Here is a 27,417-nt window from a genome sequence, read left to right on the forward strand (position 1 = left end):
TGTTTGCCTGCGGGTAATTATAATAATGTATTAAGAGTTATATAAGAAAACGAGTAAAGATACTTATTTCACATAATTAAGAAATTTTTGAGTTTTCATTGTTGATATTTGTTGAGAAGTTTAAAGATTCACTGAATAATGCTCTGTAATTTTCATAAAAGATGCTTACAAACTGTATTACAATCAGCTTATATAGAAGATGTGCCCTCAAGCCTATTCTACCTCAATAATAAACTTATAACTGACTTCTTAGTAGATTCCCATAACAGATTCCAACATTCATAACATCCATAACAACTCTCACATACAACACTCATATTAGGAGCACATGCACACGTTACACATTCTAGAATACAATCGTATATTCCAGACTTCATATTCTAATATTCTCCCGTTTCATCACCTTCTTCTTTTAATACAGTAGAACACGCATCTTCTCTCGAAATAGTTCAAACGCTCCTTTCGTTAGTGGCTTTGTAAGGCCATCTGCTAATTGATGGTTTACAAGCACATAATTAAATTGAATTTGTTTAGCAGCTACCTTTTCACGCACAAAATGGACATCCATATCAACATGTTTGGATTAAGCATGATAAACAGGATTGGTGCTTAATGCAATAGTTCTGGTGTTGTCACACCATACAACAAACATGTTTCGACATTCAATACCAAGCTCACAAAGCAATGAACTTATCCAAGTTACTTCTGCAGTAGCATCAGCTACACTTCGATACTCAGCCTCCATTGTAGACCTTGAAACCGTTTTCTGCTTCCTGGAGCACCAAATCATAGGACATGGACCAAGAAAGAGTGCATGACCAGAGACTAACCTCCTATCATCAAGACTGCCACCCCAGTCAACATTAACGAATGCTACAACTTCCTATGACACACCATTGCAGAAAAACGTTAGGCCATAGTTTATTGTTCCAGCCAAATATCTGAGTATTCTTTTAACATCAGCTAAGTGTAACTCTCGTGGAGCATGCATGAATTGTGTTGCTTTATTAACACTGAATGCTATATCCGGTCTTGTATGACATACATACAGAAGAGCACCAATAATGCTTCTATACTCTCGAGCATCATTTAATAAATCACCTACTTCCTGAGTCATTTTTAGGCTCCAATCATTGGTGTAATTGTAGGCGCTGCATTCAACAAGCTTGTTTTTTCCAAAAGTTCAAGGATATATTTGCGTTGAGACAAAATCAAAGCCTTATTTGTACGTTTAACCTCAATTCCCAAGAAGTAATTCAAGCTTCCTAAATCTTTCACGGAGAAATTATGACTCAAAGCTTGAACAATACTGTCAATACTAAGAGAAGAATCACCTGTAATTATAATATCATCGACATATACAAGAATGTATATATGACAACTTGCATATTTCTTGACAAATAACGAAACATCAGCTCTGGATTCAGTAAATCCCAACTGAGTTAGACTTGCTTTGAGTTTATCATGCCAGTTTCTAGGTGCTTGTCTAAGACTTTACAGTGCCTTATTAAGCTTGCACACAAGAACACTTCCATCAACACCATACTCCTCAAATCCAGGTAGTTGTTGCATGAAAACATCATCAGCCAACTCACCATTTAAGAAAGCGTTATTGACATCAACATGTTTAATAGACCACTCTCTTGCCACATCAATAGAAATCACAACATTTAAAGTGGCAAACTTGATGATTGGGCTGTAAGTATCCTTGAAATCATAACCTGGAACTTGAGAATAACCCTTTGCAACTAACCTGGCCTTATATCTTTGAACAGACCCATCAGGGTTTTTTTTATTCGAAACATCCATTTACAACCAACTATAGTACGATCTTCAGGTAATCTGATAAGAGTCCATGTGTTATTTGATTGAAGTGCACTAAATTCTACTTGTACAACTTCTTTCCACCATGGTGATTTAAGCGCAACATAAACATCAAATGACACTTTCTCAACAAATGAATGGCATACACTTTTGGCTTAAACACACCACATTTACTCATAGTCATCATGGAGTGTGTATTCATCATCGTACTAGAGTCTCCACATGCATTTGGAACACGATCAGCAGCTGACTGTGGTAGACTGGTTGCCTCATGTGCATCATCATCATGTGCAATACTCGAAATACCAATTTCATGTGCATCACTCGAAGTATTAGCTGCATCTTCATGTGCTTCAGTCTGACTATTATTTGCTGCAACCAAATTAGAGCTGATACTGGATGTCATCGCTTGATTGTTGTTAGTCATCAAACTGTGATCAGATTTCTCAGCAATCATATGATGGAATTTGTTGACATTTGCCATAATCTGTAAAGATCTAGATGATCCAGAATTATTAGATTCATTAAAAACTTTTTCATGCAACTTTGCAAAAGGAAAGTGTAGTTCATCAAAAACTACATGTCGTGATATATATATTCGACCAGTAGCATCAAGGTATTGGAAGCCTTTACGTTGTGGACTATACCCTAAAAAAGTGCAATGTTTAGACTAAAACTCTAATTTATGTTTCAGATAGGGTCTCAAATGAGGAAAACATAACATCCAAACACCTTTAGCTGCCCATAATTAGGTTTCTTTTGAAACAACTTCTCGAAGGGAGATATTCCTTCTAAAACCCTTGTAGGTAGTCTGTTGATTAAATGCACAGCTGTGACAACATCATAAGTCCAGAACTTGAATGGAAATGAGGCTTGTGCAAGCAGTACAAGGGCAAGTTCAACCACATGGCGATGTTTACGTTCAACTACACCATTTTGTTCAGAAGTATGTGGACATGTTAGCCGATGAGAGATGCCACAACTAAGTAAATACCTTGACAAACTCCTATACTCTCATCCCCAGTCACTTTGGACTGCCTTTATAGATGAACCGAATTGAGTCTTGACCATTTGCTGAAACATTTTAAAAGTACCAATGGCTTGAGCCTTATCATGCAGTAGGTATAATCAGGAATGTCTTATGCATGCATCCATAAACGTCACATAATACTTATAGCCATTCGATACAATATGCGAGGGTCCCTATAAATCTGTAAAAACTAGCTGAAATAGAGTATCATACACAGAAGTAGAATCAGGAAAATGTAGCATATGACTTTTTCCCATATGACATGCAATATAAGTTGAATTATTATTTCTTGAAGGAAGCTTTACATTCAACTCTTGACACACTTTGACTAGGCTATCATGCGAGGGATGGCCCAATTGCTGATGCCACAGATCATATAAATTCTTTGACAATTGTGATGAATTAACTTCTGCCCTAGTACCACTATCAACTATAGGTTTCACACCAAAAACATATAAACCACCATCTTCTCTACCTCGAAGTAAGACTGCACCCGACTTCTCATCACGAACGAAGCATTCATGAGCATGAAACTCGAGGAAAACATCGTTATCCCTAGCAAGCTTTGACACTGAGAGCAAGTTCTTAGTTATTTGTGGAACATGCAATAAATCGGTTAGCAATAACAATCGAGATGATGAATGCAAAGATGAATAACCAATAGATTCAACCTCTAAAGCAACCCCATTACCAATAAGAAGTTTACCTGGATTGTCAAGATCAATAGATTGGCTAATGTTCACACCATCAGAGGTAACATGGTGTGTAGCACCTGAATCCATAACCCATTGTTCTCGAGAGGCAACGGTTTAGACTGCACTACAGACTTGAATCCAGTTCTTTTAGCAAAACAACATTCACATCCAGTACTCTTGTTATCACTCGTCGAATAGTAAGTTGTACTGGAGCCATGCTTAGAATATGAGTTGTTGTTAGCAGTAACACCAAGAAAATTTTCATTATATCGATGCCAACATCGATCGACTAAATGCCCATTTTTCCACACAGCTTACACTGCAACTTAGATCTACCCCTTCCTCGACCAGAAAACCTTCCACGAGAGTATGACTGTCGAGAGGATGACCTCGATTCAGACTGATCTTCAAATTCTCCTGAAACTTTCCCTTGAGCCATATGAGCAGTCATAAGAAAAAGGCTTAATGGAATCATCAAAGCCTGCCAACTGTGTTTCAGCATCCATCAATATGGTGTACAATGCATCAAGAGTTACTGATTCACGCATAGCTGTTAGAACAACTACAAATGGTTGATAGTCATGAGGTAAACCTTTAAGGATGCTAGCAACGTGCACAGGTTGAGAGACAACACTCCTACAAGAGGCCAATGCATCACAAACATCATTTACTTTTGTAAGGTATATTTGCATTGAATCATCACCTTTCTTGAGGGACTGTAATTTGTAGTGCAGATTAATCACAACCGTAGTAGACCTATTAGTAAAGAACTGCAACACCTTGGTCCACATATCAAACGTTGTTTCAGCGCCTACGAATTGAGGAAGAAGAGGCGGACTGATTATTGAGAGTAACCAGGATGCAAGAGCATTATCCTGTGCTACGAAATCCTCACATAGTTCATTCGTTATTGCCACACCTAATCCATCAAGCACCGTCATCGGTGGTACTGGTAACTATCCCAGCAGTAACCGCTCCAACCGGTGGCTACGAACTGTTAACAGTATTTGTTGCTTCCATAAAAGAAAATTAGTTTCATCGAGTACAACACTAACTTTCTTATTGGAGAAGCCTTTAGAGCTTCTCAACGCAACCTCTACCGGCGAGGGAGAACCATCACCATTCATCATAACTACCTCCTAAGCAGCGAAAGAACAGAAAGAGCTCCCAAGAACGATATCGAAAGATACCATGTTGAGAAGTTTAAAGATTCAATGAATAATGCTCTATAATTTTCATAAGAGATGCTTACAAACTGTATTACAATAAGCTTATATAAGAGGATGGAGGCCACAGAAATGAGAATGCTTCGATGAACATGTGGTAGGACTCTGTGGGACATGATACCAAACTCTGCTATTAGGATGTCCTTGGGGGTGGTGCATGTATCCGAAAAATTGAGGGAGGGAATAGTACGGTGGTTTGGGCACGTTCTTCAGCGATAACCATCGGATGCGATCAGGAGGGTAGAGTATATTACAGTCGATGGTGCCCGAAGGAGATGATGACTAAGGCGGAAGTGAGAAGACTGCTTGAGATCTGATTTGAAGGATTTAACCCTTACTGAGGACAAGACCTCTGATAGAAAAGTATGGAGACTTAAGACCAGGGTAGCCAAGTAGTGCGGGTCACATCCATAGGGTGTATCATCTCTGTCTTCTTTTAATGCCTTTGTAGTAATTTCCATGACTTCTACTTTTTATACGTTTCTGTCATTTGAATTTATAAAGGCTTATAACTAGGGTAGCAGAGTAGTGTTGCCTTAGTTTAGGTTTTAACCCATTTGACTTTATTCATTCTCGTAGCTTGCTATCGTTGACTTCTATGTATCATTCTCTTCATGTTTCCTCTTTTTAGATTTAGTCAGGTCTTACGTTTATGTCTATATGCAAGGATTACTTCCCATTACATACGCGCATATGAAAAAAACATATGAAAACTGTTCAACTATGTATTTATTTATTTATTTATACATGTATTACATTTTATCTCCATTTTTAATTTTCTGACTGCCGGAGGTCTTCCACGGAAGCTGCTCTCAACCTGGTATTAGGGGCAACCTACTACCCTACCTCCCCCTTACCCCATTACATATGGGAATAGGGTTTTGTTATTGTTGTTGTTGTAGAAGTTGTGCCCTCAAGCTTACTCTACCTCAATAACTGACTCATAACTGACTCCATAATAGATTCCCATAACAGATTCCAACATTCATAACAACTCTCACACACAACGCTCACATTAGGAACACATGCACACGTTGCACATTCTAGAATACAATCGTATATTCCAGACTTCATATTCCAATAATATTCAATAAAATAAATACGACAATAATTTTTCTATTTGCTCGTGGAATTAATAACTTTCTCATATAGTTAGTAAGAGTGAAAAAAATAAAAATATTATAAGATAAAAAACATTCTCTTTATTTTTCCAAGTTGCCATGTGTAATCACCATTTTTGTCCCAAAAAAACTTAATTAAAAAGTCAAACAAAAAGTCAATGCCCTGCCAAGTCCTTACCCGTGCCCATACTGCTTCACAACAACACCATCCTAAGCTCACTAACTGCTGCTACTCACCATGCCATGCCATTAGCTCCACGCACGCCATCTCCTCTTGATATAATCGGCAAGCAAAAGAAAAAAAAACTAAAAAAAGGGGAGCAAGCCACAACCATAAAAATCAGCACGTATTCGACCAAAAAAAAAGGAACCCTCAACAAAACTAAAAAAAGAAGAAAAGAATGGAAGAGTTACCTTCGAGTCTTTGACGACGGTTGCTCCAGTGACCGAACGATAGATCCGAACGATCAACTGAAGGAGAAGACCGAGGAGAACAAAATACCTCGGAATAGAAACGATCCAACGACCAAATAATCAAATCGAAATAGTGGAAAGTCAAAAAGTTTTTGGCTTTTTTCTTGGAGTTAAAGGCCACTTCTCGCAAAACCAATACCATATCCGAGCTCCTGGCGTTGAGATGAACCTTCCCTTGAAGTTTAGAACCGAACGACCACCGGATACCGGCGGCGGGCGGTGGTCTCCCTTACCCAGTGAAATGCCGTAGCTTTCTTCTCCTCTGTTTTCTTAACTAGATGAAGAAATTAGCTCTTCCAAAAAAATTTGATGCTTTACGTACACATGTATTAATGCATTGGTCATATTGTGCATGAAGCCATCTTAAGTTTGAATGAATATTGAGTTGGCCTCTTTTCTTGGATTATTGCATTTTAATATCTCGTGTTTGCCTTTGTATTTGAATATGGTATGCTTGGGATATTTCCATGAGCAATGCCTAATCCTTGTAAAATTCTCATTGCAGTCACAAAGTATAATTTTCAGTTTGCCGATTATAGGCCTTGAATGCTGCTTTGCATGCTCTTTAATCACCATCTATATATTGTCGTGTCTTGGGTAAATTTGTTAGCTTAGTAATTTTTTTTCTCTGTTTATACTTTTTTATTATTTTAGTCCTATCACTTGATTCTATCCAATATATATGTGTTTTATTCTTTGTAGATATATAATATAATTTCTTATCCTGAGTTTCGTGTGTGTGGATATATATATATTTATTTATTTATTCCAGTGTCATACTATATATTATATATTTGTTTCATACGTGTAGCTGTGATATATATACTTTGTTCATTTTGTTATAGTTCTAAAATATTTTGTTTAGTGTATAAAAGGTTGTGCTGTCAATTTTTACTGATTTATTTTACCTTATATAAATATCATGGTTTCTATTCACATCCATTTTCAAGAATGCTACCTGAAAAGCCTCACTCTATAGTAGAAGTGCGATTCGATGACATCTAAACGAAAAACGAACTTGAATTTAATTAATCAATGTTCAATAAATTGATCATAATTTAATTTTATATTCGAATTATAATTTCCACTACCACGACAACATACAAGCGATTAGATACTAATTTTTAGGCGTTGTGGGGGTGTTAACCATTCCCCACACATAATCGACTCCCGAACCTAAAATGAATCTTTGACAAACGCATATCAATTTTTTGTTTAAAAACGATTTTTCTTGTAATTGTTTAAAATATGCTTTTAGGTGTTCGACCTATCAAACTCAAAGGTTGATGACGACTTCAAATCAATTTAATCAAAATAAACACACAAATTCAATTTTTTTCTAAATAAGTCATAATTTAGGATTTTCGTCAAAAACTTATTTGTTCGTTAAAAAGGATGTTAAGACACCATGGATATGGATGGAACTATTTTCATTCATCTTCTTTTTTATGCTAAAATACGACAATTATGAAGATAAAATAATCACTAATCAGCCACGAGACAACTTTTTAAGGAGGGGAATATGAACTGTTGAATTTTATGGAATATAAAATATAATTTTATTATTGAGTTGACTTTAATTTTATAAAATTTAGAAAGTACTTTTTAAGGAATTAAATATAATTACATTGTATTAACTTATAATTCTATAAAGTTTTAAGAGTCTTTAACATAAATTTATCAATAAATATATAGGCAAATTAACTAAAGGGTTGATTCAAGTGGTAAGCAACTTGATATAGTTTAAGCAATGTATCGAATTCGAGTCATTATGTATACAAAAAATCACTATTAGGAAACTCACCCACCAAAGTCAGGTGTGTGTCGCGGGTTAGTTCAAATTAAACAATGTGAAGTATTGGAACCGGAAGGGTAACAAAAAAATATGAATATATATGCAAATTAATTATATGACCAAAGGTGATTATGACATCTTTGGAAACCATTAACCATATGCCAACTTAATTTTTAACGGTATGTGACCGAAATGAAATCAAAACATAACATTGAGTATGTTTTTAAAACAAAAAAATTATTAGATAATCAAAACAAAACAAATGTGATAGTTAAATTACTAAACATGCTGTTTACCCATCTTTTTTTTCAAGTGCACTGTTTAGGAATTTTTTTTCTACTAGTTAAAACTAGGGAGGGCAAAAAAACTCGTACCCGACGGGGAAAACTGAAAACCGAATTAAACGGGGAGGAAAAAACCGTTTATGTTAAACGGGGACTGAGATGGGGAAAAATCGTTTATGTTAAACGGGGACGGGTTTAGTAATCCCGCCCCGATTACCCGATACCCGGCCCGATACTCGACCCGATAAATATTAAAAATAATTATTATATATATATATATATAATATTAATAAATTTAATTTAAATTAAAAAATATATATAATATTTATATATTTAATTTAAATATATATACCCGGCCCGATACCCGGCCCGATACCCGTTTAAATAACCGTTTATGCTAAACGGGGATACCCGTTTCCCCGAGGTTTTCCCCGATTACCCGATGTGAATCCCCGTTTAAATCCCGTGGTTTTTTAAACGGGAACGGTACAAATTTTTTAAACGGAGACGGAAACGGGGGACCAATACCCGACCCGAACCCGCCCGTTGCCATCCTAGTTAAATCGGTGGTAAGTATGCATTCCTACTAAAGTTTTCTTTTACATGTTTAAATAAATATAACAGATTATTAACCAATACACTGATAGCGAAACTTTTGTTATTCAGGTTTTATAGACTATCATGATCTCACGAGTCTTATTTATTTAAATATTTATTAAAAAAACTAAGATTGTTATTTTTTAACTATAAAAGAATAAGCACAAACCGACTTAGCAGAGATTAAAAGAAACATTATTATTTTTAGGGTTCATGGGTTCAAATACCAATGACTACAATGGTGATTGAATTTTCATTGTCAAATGGTTGAGAGTACTTAGAACAAATACTACTTTATAATCACCTGTAGCTTAATAAAAAAAATCTCATAGGAAATAAGAAGTTTAAATGAATTGAACTTGAATGAACAAGAGTATATTCGTGTTCGTTTATTTATTTTTTAAATATGTTTATGTTTAATAATGATCGTTTAAATTTTTAATATTGTGTTCGTGTTCATTTATTTATTTTTAAGGTGTTTTTATTTGTTAGTTTAGATTTTGCGAACATATTCGTTTAGCATTCGTGATATATTTATTTAACATTCGCAAACATGATCATTTAGCATTAGTAAACATGTTCATTTGCAAGCTAAAAAATGGTAAAACTTTGCCACTAGTGCTCAAAGCCCTTAAACTTCATAGTTTAAACTCCCAAATTTACTTTGTATTCAATTTATTTTATATATTCACCAATATTTAAAATGAAAAATTTAAAAAGTAAATGAGATTCTAAAACAAGCTTGTAAACAAGACATTAAACAAGTTTGTTATTAAACATAAACGAACGAATCGATAAATGAGCTCATAAATAAGTTTATCCATGAACATAAACAAATCGAACACACTATGCTCGTGTTTTTCATTTATTAAATGAATATAAAATTTTATTCACACTTGTTTATTTAATTTAGCAAACAAACATAAATGAATGTTATATAAACGGTTCACTGAACGCTCTATTTATTTCCACCCTGAATCATGGACGAAAACGGATAACTACAATTTATATTCATTATGAGTCGACAACTATTTCATTTAGTCACTAAAGGGACATAAACTTTAAATTAACATAATAATAAAGGAAATTATAAGTATTTATGTGTAATGTGATATTTATTTTTAGTATAATTAAATATTTAGTTTTTAATAATACAATTAGGTATGTGTTTTTTTAATAATATAATTAGGTCCCTAATTTTTTTGGATGAAATTAAGCATCAAATTTTTTTCAACTTAACACTTAATATTTGTTTAATTGATTTTAACGTATAATTTTTAAGTTTAAAACATATACTGTTTAATTAAATGTCACTAAAATTATAATTATTTATCGAGGAAAGAAAAATAAAATATTTAACTTTTTTATAAAAATAAAGGAATAGTTGTTTGAGATTGATTCCGAAATTTAATATTAATAAATATTAAAATAATATTTCTTATTATTTTATCACAAATTTTGTTGATTAAAAAATTAATAATTTTAACTTAAATAAAATTAAACAAGAAAGCTTATTACTTTTATCAAAATACTTTAAAGATTATATAAACATGATTTATTCACAATTTAAATAAATATAAATATAAATATTTTAATTTTATTATAAGTTTATAACGTATCAAAATATATTATTTTTAATAAAAACTACTAATTTTATTAAAAATAAAAAAAATTAAATTATAATGATAATTTACAACTGTAACTGTGAACTAAATAGATAATAGAGATGTTTTCTTATAATCATTAACTCAAGAAAACAAGCAACTTAATATAAAAAACAACCATATAAAGAGAAAAATTAAAAATCTTACTAAATAAACTCGAACAAATGATAAATACGAATAGATCTGATCGCATTGGTAAACGAATCATAAAATGGATCAAGGTATTGAAAGACCATCAACAAATTGCAAACCAGAGTTGAACAACGTGAAAAATTATCTACAAACGTAAATCACGCATCCAATCCAACTCGAAAGTCCAAAACATGAAAGATTAACATGATAACAAATAAACGCTACTAGATCAGTTGTGACGATGTCAAATCTAACCATATAAAAAATAAATGAAAACAACTATCAAACGATCGAAAATATAATATAAAGACAAAAAAAAATGTCATAGAAGTATAATAATTAAAATTAAAAAATAAAAAATATAATATAAAAAAATAAAAAATACAGACAATCGACTATTATTAAGGTTGATGCAACCATAGATGATAAATAAAAAGAAAAAAACTAAAAGTGAACAAGAAAAAAAGAAAATTAGGACAAAATCCTAAAAAATATATTAAGTAATAACGTATCAAAATATATAAATATATACAATCAAATGTACGAAATTACCTCGCACCATGATAATTAAAAAATAAGAAAAAAATAAAAATATAATATAAAATAATAAAAAAATAAAAAATACAAACAATCTACTATTATTAAGGTTGATGCAACCATAGATGATAAATAAAAAGAAAAAAAACTAAAAGTGAACAAGTAAAAAAGAAAATTAGGACAAAATCCTAAAAAAATATATTAATTAATAACGTATCAAAATATATCCTAAAAAATATATTAATTAATAACGTATCAAAATATATATACAATCAAATGTACGAAATTACCTCGCAGCTTGACCGTTCAAGAGAGACTGCTATGTCAGAGCGTGGAAACGTCAGCGTCTATTTGGTCAGCATCACGAGCGACCCCCAAACCCTCAGTCAGCCGTTGGATTTAATAAAGTAGAAACCCCGAATAAGATCAACGGTTGTAAATAATCTTATACATCACAAGCGTGTGGGCATAACTGGTGCGACTGTTAGGAACGTTTGAAAACTTTAAAAGAGGTCAGTGGCGAAGCTTAAAAATGATTTAGAAGAATGTGAAGCTGGGTATCTATCAGTGGAGATTGTAGAAGGATAGGGATAGCCCTTTGACTGGTCTTTTTTAATCTTTTTTTATGATTGTCTACAAATCAAAATTAAGAAAATTTCGTGCTTTTTCTAATTTCATCATCTTCTTCTTTGCAAAGGATTTCGTTGTCCATCTATTTTCTTTCTTCCTGGTTTTTAGTTTTCTAAAAGCTAAAGTTTCTAATTGGCAATCATTTTCTTTTCTTGGAGTCTTTTCTTTTTAAAATTTAATTATTAATACTACCAAGATGGAGTTTTGAGTGTTAGGATTATCCCGTAAGCAACCAAAAAGAGAAGCTGTTTATTGAGGGAGGGGATTATGCAATCGGCTTGCTCATCTTTAAAGCTTTTTTTGAATTATTGTTTTCTTTTTAGGTTGCTTATCTATGGTAGAGCTGCAGGAATTTTACTTCTGAATTGAATTACGAGGATTTTGTTTACTCTTTATTTTGCTTTTTTTTTATCTCTGCTTGTTCTGTTGGTTCAAGTTCTTGTACCTTTGGTGTTGTTCTATAACTTCAAAAATCGCATCCACAAAGAAGAAGAAAAAAATAGAAACTTCTCATCATTGCTCTGGTTGCCGCATCTATAGGTGAGTTTCTCTTCCCTTTCCCTCTAATATGTTCTCAAATTCCTGTAACTTATATCATGGTTAGGTTTAAAATTAGCCTCAAATATTATATCTTAATGAAATAAATAGTCAAAATCATTTTTCATATTGTTATGTTTATCGTGACTAAGCATGCTAATTGGTGGGGGTTGGGTTGGGGACCATTTCCTGGATGCCAGGTTGATATGTTTTGTATATATTTCTTCGTTGACTGAAGTTTAGCACGAAATCTGTGAGCTAAAGATGCATAGTTAATGCAAACCATAAAGCTACACTTAAAAAATGTCACATAAAGAATCAATATAGAAAAAGGGTTTTCATCTTTTATAGCTTGTGAAGATGAGGTGGTTTGCAGTTCTTGATCTGTTTAATTGTTTGACGTGTTTTTGTTTATAAGTCAGGATATATCTTTTGAATGGGGACTGATACTACCGAAGTTGTGGAGACTCCGTCTTATTCCTATCCTAGTTCCTTTAAGGTACAATTCCCGAATGCGGTTCTCTTTTTTATGTTCTAACATGGAACTTTAATATAAGTATCCGTATTCGATCTGCATCCTATGTTTTTGAAAAATACGTATTTTTGAAATAATCTTTACAATCCAAACGATAGCTTTGTAGTTTGATCGTCACTGAATGTAATTATGCACATTTGCGAGATATCTTAAATTTTCTTATGTTTCTGCTTATATAGAAAGGATCATATCATCATACCATATCTGTTTTAAGGTTTTTGATCTTCATCCAACATGGGTTTGCTTTGATTGTAGGTGCACCACGTGATGTGCATGGAGCTTAGGAAGTTTGTTGATAGATTTCTAAGGATATTTCCAGAGATTGAAGCTGCTCGACCTAGATGCTCGTCGGGAATAAAGGCACTATGCTCACTGAATAATGCAATTGAGAAAGCTAAGTTGCTTCTTCAGTACTGCAGCGAGTCAAGTAAACTGTATCTGGTGCGTTTTTGTAATTAGTCATATTTTCATGTTTATTGACTCACTTATCATGAAGGGAAGTTTTATTGCTATTTTAAAACTAGGAGTATCTGGCTATTGTATGGCTATGTTTAATATCTGATGATATGTAGTCTTCTTAAGGGTTCAAATTTTGCATTATTGGCCTCTTTTATGGAGATAGATCCTCCATGGAATGCTTTCTCTTTATTTTATCACTTATTCAATTGATCAAGTTAATATCATTTGGTTAATAGTTCTCTGCAACTATTTTCAGGCAATAACAACAGATGCCATAGTTTCAAGATGTCAAAAAGCAAAGAACTTGTTGGAACAAGGTTTATGCCAGATTCAGAGTATGGTTCCAGTTATGCTGGCTGTTGAGGTTTGTCAAATTACATATCTTCCTTCTCTATAATTTCTTTTATTTTTGTTTCCCATTGTCCCAAGCAAGTGGCTGGTAAACGGTTGATCAAATCCCATGTGTTTTTAAATAGCTTGCCTTTTATCTTGGGCATTTTTTGCAATGAGCCTACTGAACTCTTGTATAGACATGTTAATTCCCAGATATATGGGGTGAACTGTTCCTAGTATAGTGATTGAGGATGATCGGACATTGCCAAAATATCAAATTTAGATAATATGTAAACTAGGACATTTTCCAGAAAGCCATGTTTTTTTTTCCGCTTGTTGATTTAATTTAACCTTGTTTCCATGCTCGAACTTTACTAAATTTTGAAAAGCAACCGTGAATTCTGTTAAAAGGAAAAAACCATCCAAAATTTAAGATAGTTAAAAGGAAAAAGGGCAGCTAAGTGAATGAAGCTAATTCTTTTGGTGCTCATGAGGGTCAGATGTATGCCTAACCCTGCTTTCATAAAGCTATTTTTCTTCCTGAACCTGTGACTTCCAGGCCCCATTGGAATCACCTTACCGTCAAATCAATTATATTTTTTGTTTGAGATACCTTTTTTCCGTAAGTTCAGTTCTGTGATCAAGCTGATAATGAAATGTCAGTGCAGATCTCTCAAATAGTTGATGATTTGCGAGCTGCAAAGTTTATCCCTGATAAATTTGATGCGGAGGCTGGGAAGGTTGTTAGAGAGTTGCTTCAGAAGGGAGCAGCAACGCCAGATTCAATGGAATATGCTGAAATGAGAGCTCTTCAAACTGCAGCATCACAACTCCATATTACATCTTCAACAGCCATCTTGATAGAGAAAAGGTCTATTAAGAAATTGCTGGAAAAAGTTGGCGATGCTGACATACAAAAGAAGAAAATCTTAAAATATCTTTTGTATCTTTTGAGGAAGTACAGTCATTTGATTATCGAAGAGCAAACGGATAACACAGTTGATAATAATGAAGGAGCATTTACAGTTGACAACCCTGGTACTAATTTTGTATCCGCTCACTCTGTTGATGTGGATTCTCATGAGTATAAGCAGTATGATGCTCAAGCTGATAAGTTAAGTGGAGTTTCACCTCCTGAGGAATTTAAATGCCCCATATCTTCAAGATTGATGTATGATCCTGTTGTCATTGCTTCTGGACAAACATTTGAAAGGGTTTGGATCCATAAGTGGTTTGATGATGGTAATGATATGTGCCCAAAAACTGAAATGAAACTGCTCCATCTGTCATTGACACCAAATGCTGTCATGAAGGATATGATATCAAAATGGTGCATGAAGTACGGAATCACCATTCAGGACCCAAGCTTGCAATCAGATACACTTCACTCATTGGAAAATTCTTCCAGTTCCATAGCTAGTTTCGGCAGTTCTATAAATGATATGCGCTTTCCTGTGGACATCAGCAACATCTCGATTGGATCTTTAGATAACAGTTATAATTCTGATGGATCACGAAACAAGGTTGCTGATGGCTCAAGATTGATACGAGAGCAGATCAGTGATGATCTTTGCCAATATCAAAATCCTAGCAATGCAAGCAAAATGGATGTGGAATCTCTATGTAGCCTTACTGAGCTTGATTGGGAATCACAGTACGAGATTGTTGAAGATATGAAAAATCATTTGAAATGTGATGATTTAGCTTGTATGTCCCCCATGTCATCCAAAAATTTCATCGAACCTCTGATTAAATTTTTGAGCTGTGCTCTTGATATGGGTGATATTAGAGCACAAAGAGCTGGATTTCAGTTGTTATTGATGTTTTTGAACAAAAACAGGTAATTAGTCCATACTTTTGCTGCATCTGCACCATGTTTTATGATCTTAGATGTCATTAGTTTGGATTTTTTTTATTGTTTCCTATTTTCCAAACTGTGCTCAAGTTCAATGAGCTTCTTGAATTTGGTATTCCGTAATTTTGTTATCAGTATTTTTCCATGTGAGACTAAAAGACTTCTGGATAAGTCACATGCTCTCACAAAGCGTGAGATGTCTGTCACTGAACTGCATGTCGTTTTGATAATTTAAAGTGACATTTGATTGCCTTTATTATACTTTACTTTGTTCATGCGCACAGAGCTTTTGAAATAGGGGGGCTTATTGTGACTTTTTCATTTCTTTGTGAGGTTCTTGCAGGAATGGAATACGGTACTTAAATGAAGATGCATATAGCCTGCTGTCATTGTCTCTCAACTCAGAAGTGACTAAAGAGGTTCTTGACATTATAGAAGTATTATCTGGCCAAAGCAGTTGCAAATCTAAGATTGCTGCATCTGGTGCTCTTATTTCCATTTTAAATATTCTTGACTCAAAGATCACAGAGTTCCAGGTGCAAGTCATTAAAATTTTGCACAATCTGTCCTCAAGCCATGACATTTGTTCCAATTTAGCATCTTTGGAATGCATCCCAAAGTTTGTCCCGTTTCTAGAAGACGCTACTCTTGCGAGGCACTGCATAGTGTGTTGAGAAATTTGTGCAATAACCAAGAGGCCCGGCTTTCCATTACTGAAACTCCTGGATGCATTACTTCTATTGCCATGTTAATTGAGACCGGCAGTCATGAGGACCAAGAACATGCACTGGCTATTCTCCTCGCATTGTGCTCTCAACGTGTTGAATATTGTCAATTAGTGATGGATGAATGTGATATATTCCCTTCCCTTTTTGATGTTTCTGTTAATGGGAGTGATAAAGGAAAGGCAAGTGCGATGGAATTGCTGCGTCTGCTTAGAGATACTAACAATGATGATGAGGAACAAGACCGCCTCCAATCTGACGATGTTTCATCCAAAGATGCTAGCAACTATTCTAAAGACAATAAGTCTCATAAGTCATTGTTCGGAGTGAAACTGTCGATGTTCTCAAGATCTAGAGCACATAGAAGGAAGAAATGAAACTCGGATTTTCTGCTCTCTTTTCGCATCCGGGTTTGTATTCTACCTGGTAAGATTCTTTCCCCTTCCCTGGGATGGATTTGCTTACCGGAATTTGGGAACATATCATCATAATGTTACTAAATGTAGTTGGTGATTTTGTTTGGCTCCTTCACTAATTTTCATGATCTAGTTTCTTAGGTTTGATTATTATCATTTGAATGATATATATCTTGTATCATTTTCTGATTGTATAATTCTTCAGAATGTACAGTTTTTGGCTAGTGTTGAATTTTTCTTTGTATCTTCTTTCCCTTGGACCAACACAAATCTAGTGTTCTAATTACCTTATTGCTTTTTAATATTGATGGTCAGATTTCAGGTCATCCATATAACTTAATCACGATGGTAGAACACTCAGTCGCGTTTAGTGGTGTTAAGCATGCATTTTTTAAACATGTGTTAGTGCCTTAATTTTTAGGAAATAAACTACTTTGGTTAGGCCATGTTCGTGTGTTTTTTGGCCATGGAAAAGTTGGATGTTTGTTATGTTGTTTTTTTTATGGCTAGTTTAGTGGTAGTTAAGTCATGCACTCATGCTTTCATGTTGTTGATGATGGCTAAATTAGTGGACCATGATCCAAGCTTTAGGTTTTTATGCTTTATTCTAGTGCAAGCATTAATTCTATTCTCAAACCTTTTGCCTTCTTAAATTTTACTTTAGTTGTAGCACTGATTGATTCTATTCACTAACTGCCCTAACAACATGTTCGCTTACCTAAACTTCTCAATTCTTTCACATTGAATCCTGGCTTTCCTAAAGAAGCACTAAGAGGTTCTTTCTATTTCTATTTATGGCAGAGATTTTTAACTTCGTAAGCTAGTTAAAGAAACCGTCGTATGTCTCGTTTCATTTTCTTTTTTCTCTTTTTAAAATAACAATTAGAGGCATGCAACGGTTTTTTTAAACTTTGCTTTTGTCTTCCAACATGGTGGGCAAGTTTCGGAGCAATGGTAGGTTATTTCAATGAGTTGGCATTGGGGACAATAGGCAATGGTCTGGTTATTGAGGATCAGGAGCCTTCATATTGATAGCCAAATCCTGTTGAGACATACCCATATGAAGTTGGCGAGAGACCTTCAACACCCCCTTACCCTATATGAAGTTGGTGAAAGACCTTCAACACCCCCTTACCCTACCATGCCAATGCCATCATTGTTAATCTTATATTGTTCATTTCTTGTAGGGATGTAAAATCAGGTAATCGTTCAGGTTTCAGTCGGATCCTGTCAGGTCAAGTAAAATCGGATACAGGTTGTGTCAGGTCATTTTGATGGTTGGACTCGGATCAGGTCGGGTTTATGTCAAATCAATTCGGGTTATTTTCAGGTTGATTTGACATCAGATTCAGTTCGGGTTCAGGTCGGGTTAATTTAAGTTCATATCGATGTCAGTTTAGGTCAAAACGGTTCAGGTTCGGAACAGTTAAACACCAAGTTAATTTAGGTTTGGATAACCTTTAGTCAGATCTCATTCAGATCAGTCATATCATTGACAGATAAAATTCAAGTCGAAACTTTACCAAATACGAATTGACTTCTGGTCGGGTCATTTTTTATTTTTAGATTAATTGTTTTTCGTCTTTCATGAAGATTGAATTGCGATTTGTAATTGTATAGGATTTAGAGTAAATTACTAAAAATATAAATAATTCTGGATTAATTTTGATAAAAATATAATTTTAAGGATAAAATTGAACCAATATGAAATTACAAGTAAAAATTTAAATAAATTAAACAACATGCATTGATGAGGGAACAAAATCGAAATGATTTTAAAATGTGAGGTTGAAATTAATATAAAAAGTATTAAATTATACCAATTTAAAAAGTTATGGGCCAATTACAAAAATATAAATAAGTAGTAAGTATGTCCAATTTCGTTCACAAACATAATTTTAAGGATTAAATTGAATAAATATGAAATTATAAATAAAATTTAAATAAATTAAACAACACAAAGGAATCAAATCGAAATAATTGTAAAATGTGAAAAATATGTAAAATAGATTAAATTGTATTCATTTTAAAAGTTGAGAAAAAATTGAAATAATTATAATATATATATATATATAAACTAAATATATACAATATATAAACTATATGATTTATATTAATAAACTATATAATTTATATAGTATATATAATTTAGAATTATACATAGTATATATATATATATATAACTATATAGTGTATATATTGTTTATAAATATAGTTTATATTTATATACAATATATAAACTATATAGCTTATATATATATACTATATATAATTATAAATTATATATACTATGTATAAATTATATAATTTATTAATATAAATTATATATAAACTATATAGTTTATACTTATATATTACTATGTATAAACTATATAGTTTATATATTGTATATAAATATATAGTTTATATATAATATATTATTATATAGTTTATATATAAACTATATAGTATATATATATATAATATATATATATAGTTTAGAGTTAATTTATATAATTATATATAGTTTATACATAGTAGTATATAAACTATATATAAACTATATATATAAACTAAATAAATTATATAGTTTACATATGAATTATATATATAAACTAATAAACTATATAAATTATATATGAACTATATATAAACTGTATAGTTTATATTTATATACTATATATAATTATAAATTATAATACTATTGTCGGAACCGTCTTTCGGTTGGGCCCGAAACTGAGCTTCGACTTGAATTGATTGGGTTAGAGTCGCTACCGACCATTTTAAAACGAATTTAGGTGGGTCGGACACCATCTTACCTGATCTGCGTTATATCAGAAATGTGTCGGGTTCGAGAGTCGGTTACAGTCAAGGAAGGATTAGTACCTTGAACCGCCCTTTCGGTACCAATTAATTTATCGGTTGTCTTAATTGCGAAAATTAGAAATTTAAATTAAAACTTGAAATATTCGATTTGAATTATTACCTTTGATCGATTGAAATTATCACTGAAAATGCCAAAAAATGTTGGATGATAAAATAAAAATAAATACGAGGAAAAAATTCTAAGATAAAATAAGTAACAGAGATAATTAAAAGTTAGTAAAAAAGAAAATAAACAAAAATAAAAAATAAAGAAAGAAAGAAAATAAAATGAATACAATAAAAAAGTAAAAGGGTTAATTAAAAAAATAAAATAAAAATAAGAATAAAATAAAATAAAATAAAATATTTAAACTTAAACCTTGAAAGAAAAAATAATAAATAAAACAAAAATGACTAAATTTAAATAAAAGTAAAATAGAGAGTCCAAAGTAAAACAAATGCAATTAGTGACCAAATTGAAAGAAATAAAAACATAACTCCAGAGCTACAAATATGGAACTCTCTAATGACGCTTTCCCTAGTTAACCCAAAAATTATATAAAACTCAAAAATCCCTTGATTTTCACGCGTGATTCGTTTGGATTTTTCTTTTGGCATTCTTTTACATTAAAAAATAAAACTGGGATTTGAAAATTGAAATAGGTTCTTGTACCATATTTGACTTCAACGCGGCATGTACGAAACAGAGAAAATGCTCTCTGGTAAAACCCATTTCCTGGGATTCTCTTGGGTTTATCATCGGGCTCAAATGCGCAAGAAATGGAGCACCAAGGCTCTCCTTGGCACTGAATCCCGTCGAACAGTGTAAGGAAACTTGAAACCACGTTTATATTTTTTACTCGTATCCTCCTGTTCTTCTCCCTTGTATTTTTCTCTTCTCCGATCCTCGACCGAGCAGATTTTGATTGTTTCCGAGCCAAAACGCAAACAAGAATCAACATGCAAGGACAACAAAATGAACAAAAAGGTAAAAAATACCTTTCTTTTATTTCCTTTTCGAAAAACACTTTACAAATGCCTTGATTGCTTGTATATCTCTCTAAGTGTTTCGTGTGATTTTCTTATGGCTTTGTGTGCGTGTAATCGTGCTTTTTTCGCGTACCCCCCTTGTGCTCAGTTTACATCAATTTATAAGTAAAAAAATCCTATTTTTAGGCTATATTGAGCGTTTGATTCTGAGTATAACACTGATGCCTGTTGTTTGTGCGTGCGCCGGGGGTTGCGGGACTGTTAGAGGAGAGTGACGTGCGGCCGTGAAACTCGGAGAGGAAGGCGTGAGGCGTGAGACTCTCGGCCATGGGTGATGACTCCATGCGGCGCTGATGAGCAGATGGGGCTAGGGTTTCCAACCAACCCTAATCTAAATCGGGTTATGGGGGTGCACTGTTAGGTTGTATTTTTTATTCGTATTTGGGCCTAAGGCCTGATCCTGTAAATAAAATAATAAATAAATTAGTATATAATATAATCAATCATATATTATATATAATATATTTTATAATAAAATGATTATTGACGAAAAATGTGTGTCTATAGCTGCCCCTCTTTGTTCATTATCGTGTAACGAAAATAGAGCAAAGATTAAAAGACACAAATTTCATCCATATCGAACATCCTCTGTTATAGAATTGAAATCCGATGTAATGACTGGTTTGTCAATTTGAATTGAATCACAAAATGACTCCCTCATCGTGAGGTTAAGTCGAAATTGGAAAATTCTGAGCATAAAATCCTTTGTCGCGAAGTTGAAATCGAACTCAGAGTATTAGGAAGTAGTTTCTGGACTTCATCATGTGGTTGATTCGACATCGAGCTCTGATTTAAATGACATGATTCAAATGATGCTTCAAGAGAAGTTATATCAAAAGAGACATAATTCATTTCAAGGGAAACGATTTCAAAGATATTTGTTGTTTCATGAGAAACGGTCTCAAGGTAGACAAAATTTTATTTTAAGGGAAATAAATTCAAAGATTTTGTGTTTCAAGAGAAAATGTCTCAAGAGAGACAAAATTTGTTTTTAAAAGAAACTGTCTCAAGGGAGACAAAATTTGTTTCAAGAAAAACAAATTCAAAGATTTTGTTTTAAGGGAAACTGTTTTCAAAGTTTATGTTTCAAGAGAAACTATCTCAAGGGAGACAAAATTTGTTTCAAGGGAAACTTCTCAAGAGAGATAAAAATTCATTTCAAGGGAAATGTTTTCAATGTTTATGTTTCAAGAGAAACTGTCTCAAGGGAGACAAAATTTGATTAAAATGAAATTATCTCAAGAGAGACAAAATTCATTTCATGGGAAATGTTTTCAATGTTTATGTTTCAAGAGAACTGTCTCAAGAGAGACAAAATTTTCTACTTCGAGGGAAACTATCTCAAGAGAGACAAAATTCATTTCAAGGGAAATGTTTTCAATGTTTATGTTTCAAGAGAAACTGTCTCAAGGGAGACAAAATTTTGTTTCAAGGGAAACTATCTCAAGAGAGACAAAATTCATTTCAAGGGAAATGTTTTTAATGTTTATGTTCCAGGAGAAACTATCTCAAGGTAGACAAAATTTCCTATTTCGAAGGAAACTATCTCAAGCAAGATAAAATCTTGTTTTAAGAAAAACAATCTTGAGGGAAATAAATCCTCTTTCAAGTAAAACAGTCTCAAGTGAGACAAAGTCTGTTTTAAGAATGACAATCACAAGGGAAATAAATCTTCTTTCAAGTAAAACAGTCTCAAGTGAGACAAATCATCTGTATTAAATGAGACTGTCTCAAGCGAGACACAATTTATATCATAAATGTTGAATCTGAGGATGATTGTTCCGTCTTGATGAGGATGTCTTGTTATCTTTTGATCTCATCTTCTCCTAAAAGATCTGTAAAATGCATATGGATGTAACTATCCTGATGATGGATGTTTGGTGTATGCCAAGATGAAATTTATTTGCTATTGAATTTGTTCTCAAAAGAGGAAAAAATCAAGATCTTTATTGCACATGATGATGAATGCAAAGATGCAAATTTCATGTGTAATGTATGTATGTGTTGATGTATATGCGAAATATATTAGGGTTTAGAGAGAAATCTCAATCTCTGGTTGTCAGTCTCGATGACTCTTGATGTTGAAATCTTAAATTTCTGATTCTTGATCTTGGATTCTTCAATATGCTTAAATCTGATGTACAAAATGTTGATCTTACTCCAACAAATTTTGCCCAAAAATTTGACTTCTCTTTCCCCAGCTTCAATCTTTGATCTTCAGGGAGATATTCGTTGATTTTCAAGATATGCTTCCAGAGAACTTATCTCGTTTGAAAATGTTTTCCTTCTTATTTTCAAAATTTTGAAAATTACCGAAAGGAATTTTTTGAAAATGTTACTTCTTTATAGGTTTCACAATTGAAACAAATCATTGGATATCAAAAGAATCAAATGCTCTTTTAATCTTTGATAACTACAAACCTTTGACAAATATCAAGATCGAAAAGTTGGTTTAGAGGTGGGTTATTAAGGTTTGGTCATCGTGAAGATCATGACATATCCTTTTTCTTGATTTGACATCTTGATCGGAGGAGAACAAAATGACACAACTAGCATAATCAATGGCTAGACCTTTCAGAATACTTCTGTTTCAGTTCTCTGAAATCTTCCATTTGTTCAAGTTTTGTAAGCTCCTCTAACAAAGGTAGTGCAGAAATATCGGTCTAAAAATGAGATTCTTGAGTGCTCGTGTGTATTTGACTATAACATGTGTTCCTTAACTCCCTTAGTCCATTTTTACCGAAACTCCTTATTTAAATATGCCATTGTCTGGCTAGCTGAATCCATAAAGCCGAGGTGTTTAACCAATTGCTCTAGAGGGACAACTCAATATGTAAATACCTTGATCAGGTTAGCTGAATCTTATCCATAAAGCCGGGGTGTTTAACCAATTGCCTTAGAGGGACAACTCAAGCTTTATTGTATAGTATAATCACCTTTATCAGGCTAGCTGAATATTATCCATAAAGCCGGGGCGTTTAACCAATTGCTTTAGAGGGACAACTCAAGCTTTATTGTATGTAAATAATATTATAATGTGGGTATACGGGTCCAATTTCTTAAGTTTGTTAAGAAGAACCTGTTATAGTCTAGGTGCTTTTGAAGGTCAGGAAATCTCATCGTTAGAGTTCAATTCCCAAGCAACTGACCTAAACTAGATTCACTTACTTGACCATTCCATCTGAGAAGATCATGATCATCATTGAACGTCATTAACAGAAGTGGGTACCAATTAGTTTTGCAATTTCATGTGCTAGTTGCCTCATTCTGTTCGCTCCTAACACATACCTGAATTACCAAACCTTTGATGGACTCTTCATGAGAAGAAAAAATTAGTTCGGTCCCTGTAAGAGAAGAACATGTAATCTGATGCATCTTTTAAATTAGGACCAAAGGGTCTTTGTTTTGCAGGGTTCAATCTTGTCATTTGTCAAAGATTTACAACCTCAATTATTAAACAACTTTTAATTAAGGTGATATTCAAAGAATTCAAGATTAAAATTTGCTCATTTCCTAAGAAGGAAGTATTTTATTTAAAATGTTTAAACGTCAAGTGACTTAAAAACGTCAACGCATAAGAAGTACGAAAGAAAAACAAGTTCAAACAAGATGAGAACACAACAAAACTTCTGATGGATGCCCCAATCAACTCGATCAGAATGCCTCATTACTCATTGAAAGTCAATGCCCCTGAATCGATCAGATCTTGGACCTTATGCTTCAATATCCCACAGTTCTCAGTGGTGTGCCCTGAGCTCTCGATATGTTAACTGCATATGGCGTTAATGTCATGGCCTTCAGGATATGGGGCCTCTCTAGGTTTGGATTGAACCGGAGTCACAAAATTCTTCTCAACTAGCGTTGGGAGCAACTCCTCATATGTCATTGGGATTGGACTAATGCGAATCTTTTCTTTCCTTGGTTCTCTCTGAGTTCGTTTAGAAGTATCGAATGGTACAGCAGCAGTGATTTTCGAACTTGAGATCGTAACACCTTTGTTGGCGTTGTAGGTGTTGACATTGTTGATCTCTCGCTCTTTGTTCTTAATGGGAGGCTTATCACTGGAGTCACTTCCCTCAAATTTTCCTTGTTTTATAGCTAGCTCGATCATCTCACCAGCCATAACTAGATCCGAGAAAGTTCCCGATGTAATTTCCAACAGGTGCCCGAAGTAAGGTGTCTTCAGGGTCTGTAAAAATAGCTTTTTAGTTTCTTTTTCATCCACGGGTGGATGAACTTGCACAAACAAATCCCTCCAATGATGTGCGTATTATCGGAAACTCTCGTTGTGCTTCTTCTCCAGGCCTTGTAGTATAACACGGTCTTGTCTCATATCATTAATATGTTTATACTACTCTAAGAAAGACTTGGCTAAGTGTTTCCACGTCTTGATATGAGTTCGGCTGAGCTGGTTGTACCATCGGATAGCTGATCCGGATAGGCTCCCTGAAAGGAGTGGATCAGGAGTTGGTCATTTCCCCCGTATCCTATCATCTTCCGACAGAACATAGTGATATGGGCTGAAAGGCAGCTGTTCCCGTCGAACTTCTCAAACTCAGGAATTTTAAACTTAGGTGGAATCACTAAATCAGGAACCAGACTCAGTTCCATTGCGTCCACCCCGTAATAATCATGGTCTCCTTGGACCATCTTCATCTGATCTTCCAGCATCATGATTTTCTCTTCCATCTTCTTTGTCTTATCCTCCTCGTCAAAATCTGGGATAGGGCAGTCGTCTGGATGACTGTCAAGATTTGCTGCAGAAGTCTGTAAATTTGTAACTGATATAGCTTTCCCTTTGGCGGCAGATGAGTCACCTTGCAGTCCGGGTAAGATCCCGGATGAGACAACCACTTGTGGGGTAGGTGGTATAGTTACCCCTTCTGGTGAACCTGCCCCAGACGCATTGGTCTGTTGTATGCCAACTAACTTGGCAACGATCTGATCAACCAAGGACTCTTGGTTCTTCATGATTGTATTCAGAGTACTCAGACTACTCTGGTTTATCTTATCTTCTAGCTCTCTCTGGAGCTTCAACATGTTCTCCTCGATCTGAGCAATCCTGGCTTCTATTTTTTTTTCAAGCGGGTGTTATGCAGATGGGGTGTATCCAACGCTTGAGATGGAATGTCCAGTGTTTGGTACCCTTTTTACGAGACATCACTTGTTAGTTAACGTGGATGAAATGAAAAAAAAAGAAAATGAAAATAATGCGGAATATGCAAGAATGCATGATACATGAAATGTTCGAGGCATTGATCCAAAAAATGTGTTTGTTATTATGAATAATCTTTATTGGGGACAAAAGTGTTTTATCTTTTAAGAGACAAAAATATAGTGATAGCTTTTGACATGTTGACTAGTCTTTTGCCTTCGTCTGTCACCGGTTGAATAACATGTCGAACCGCTCCGGCTTCTCTGGATGAACCGTGCAAATGTTGAGTTGCTTTTTGTACTGGCCCAAGAAGTCTCGAATGACTGCATCTCTGGCATTTATCTTTTGTTGAATCTGTTCCCAAATGAATACGTTATTGGAGCCCTCAATTGATAGGAACTATGTGAAGTTCATTTGTCTGTTTCTTGATTTCGTCAGCAATGGTCTCCAATTTCGACTATCGTTTTGCCATTGTTGTCTTTGAAGGGACTCTCAAGATCAGTAACATTCATCTTGCCCCTGCAACCTCTGCAGTCAGTTCTTTAAAGATAGACTTTCATTGTGCTTGATGTAGACCCGGTTCATTCTGAGTCCTTTATAACGCATCAGAGTGATATACTCTTCAATTGTGGGCACCACGTCTTCTGGATTGAATGTGATACATAGTCGCCTTACAGAATGTCCTCTACATTTTCATCTCTTGTATTACAACCCCTTTGTCAATTAATGCAAATTATTTACGTTTAACAAACACGTTTTTTATGGATCAACACCTCTTTCACATGATGTAAATGATGAAAAATGAAAAAGAACATAAATGAAAAGGAAAAAGTTAGTGAGATAAGGATAATAAAAAAAGGATGAAAATGAAAAGTCCTACCCCACATGATATCTACCCCACATGCTTATTATTCCTACCCGGACATGATCTTTATCCCGCATACTAATTTCAAACAAATCCTAAACCGCATATTTGTCTAGTTCACATGCTTTGAACAGAAAGTAAAGCAGGAAATAAAATCAAAACAGCCTAGGGTTTGGAATGAGATTTCGGGGTGGGCTCTAATTCTCTATAGTCTCCCGGTTTAGATTCTAAAAAAAGGTACTCGAGTTCTCCTTGTCGGTGCCCCTTGGGCTTGCCAGACCCTTAGTCTTAAGCCCATCACAGGCTTGTGTGGACTAAGTTAAACTCGAGAGGACACATTCCCTTATGCTCGCACGGTGAATAAATTTACACGAAGACATAAGGTATATGAATCCCGAAGGCTACTTGCTAGGCATATGCGGTGAATAAATTCACACGAATGCGTCGCTTTTACCCACACTTAAAACGGGTTCGGAGCTCGGGTATAGAGCTAGAGATGAAAACTTTGAAAAATCTGAAATCATTAAAAAACGTTAGTACAACTATTTATTTGAAAAATAATCAAAGGTAAATAATTGGAATCGAATAAATAAATTTAAATTTAAATTCACCATTTTTGTATAAAAAGACAACC

At 33.9% G+C, this 27,417-nt stretch overlaps 1 protein-coding gene across 1 annotated transcript; it reads left to right on the forward strand.

The window, feature by feature from the left end:
- Positions 1-12,168: 12,168 nt before the first annotated feature.
- On the forward strand, positions 12,169-17,123 carry LOC120122488 (U-box domain-containing protein 5-like). Its single transcript, XM_039141631.1, is given in 7 exon segments — positions 12,169-12,549; positions 12,965-13,045; positions 13,337-13,522; positions 13,797-13,904; positions 14,542-15,713; positions 16,072-16,394; positions 16,397-17,123. Coding segments are annotated over 6 exon segments (2,286 nt in total). The 5' UTR covers positions 12,169-12,549; positions 12,965-12,982; the 3' UTR covers positions 16,831-17,123.
- The last annotated feature ends 10,294 nt before the right edge of the window (positions 17,124-27,417 follow it).

This window comes from Hibiscus syriacus, unplaced genomic scaffold (genome assembly GCF_006381635.1).
Source record: "Hibiscus syriacus cultivar Baekdansim isolate YM2019G1 unplaced genomic scaffold, ASM638163v2 tig00110387_pilon, whole genome shotgun sequence".
Taxonomy (NCBI): Eukaryota; Viridiplantae; Streptophyta; class Magnoliopsida; order Malvales; family Malvaceae; genus Hibiscus; species Hibiscus syriacus.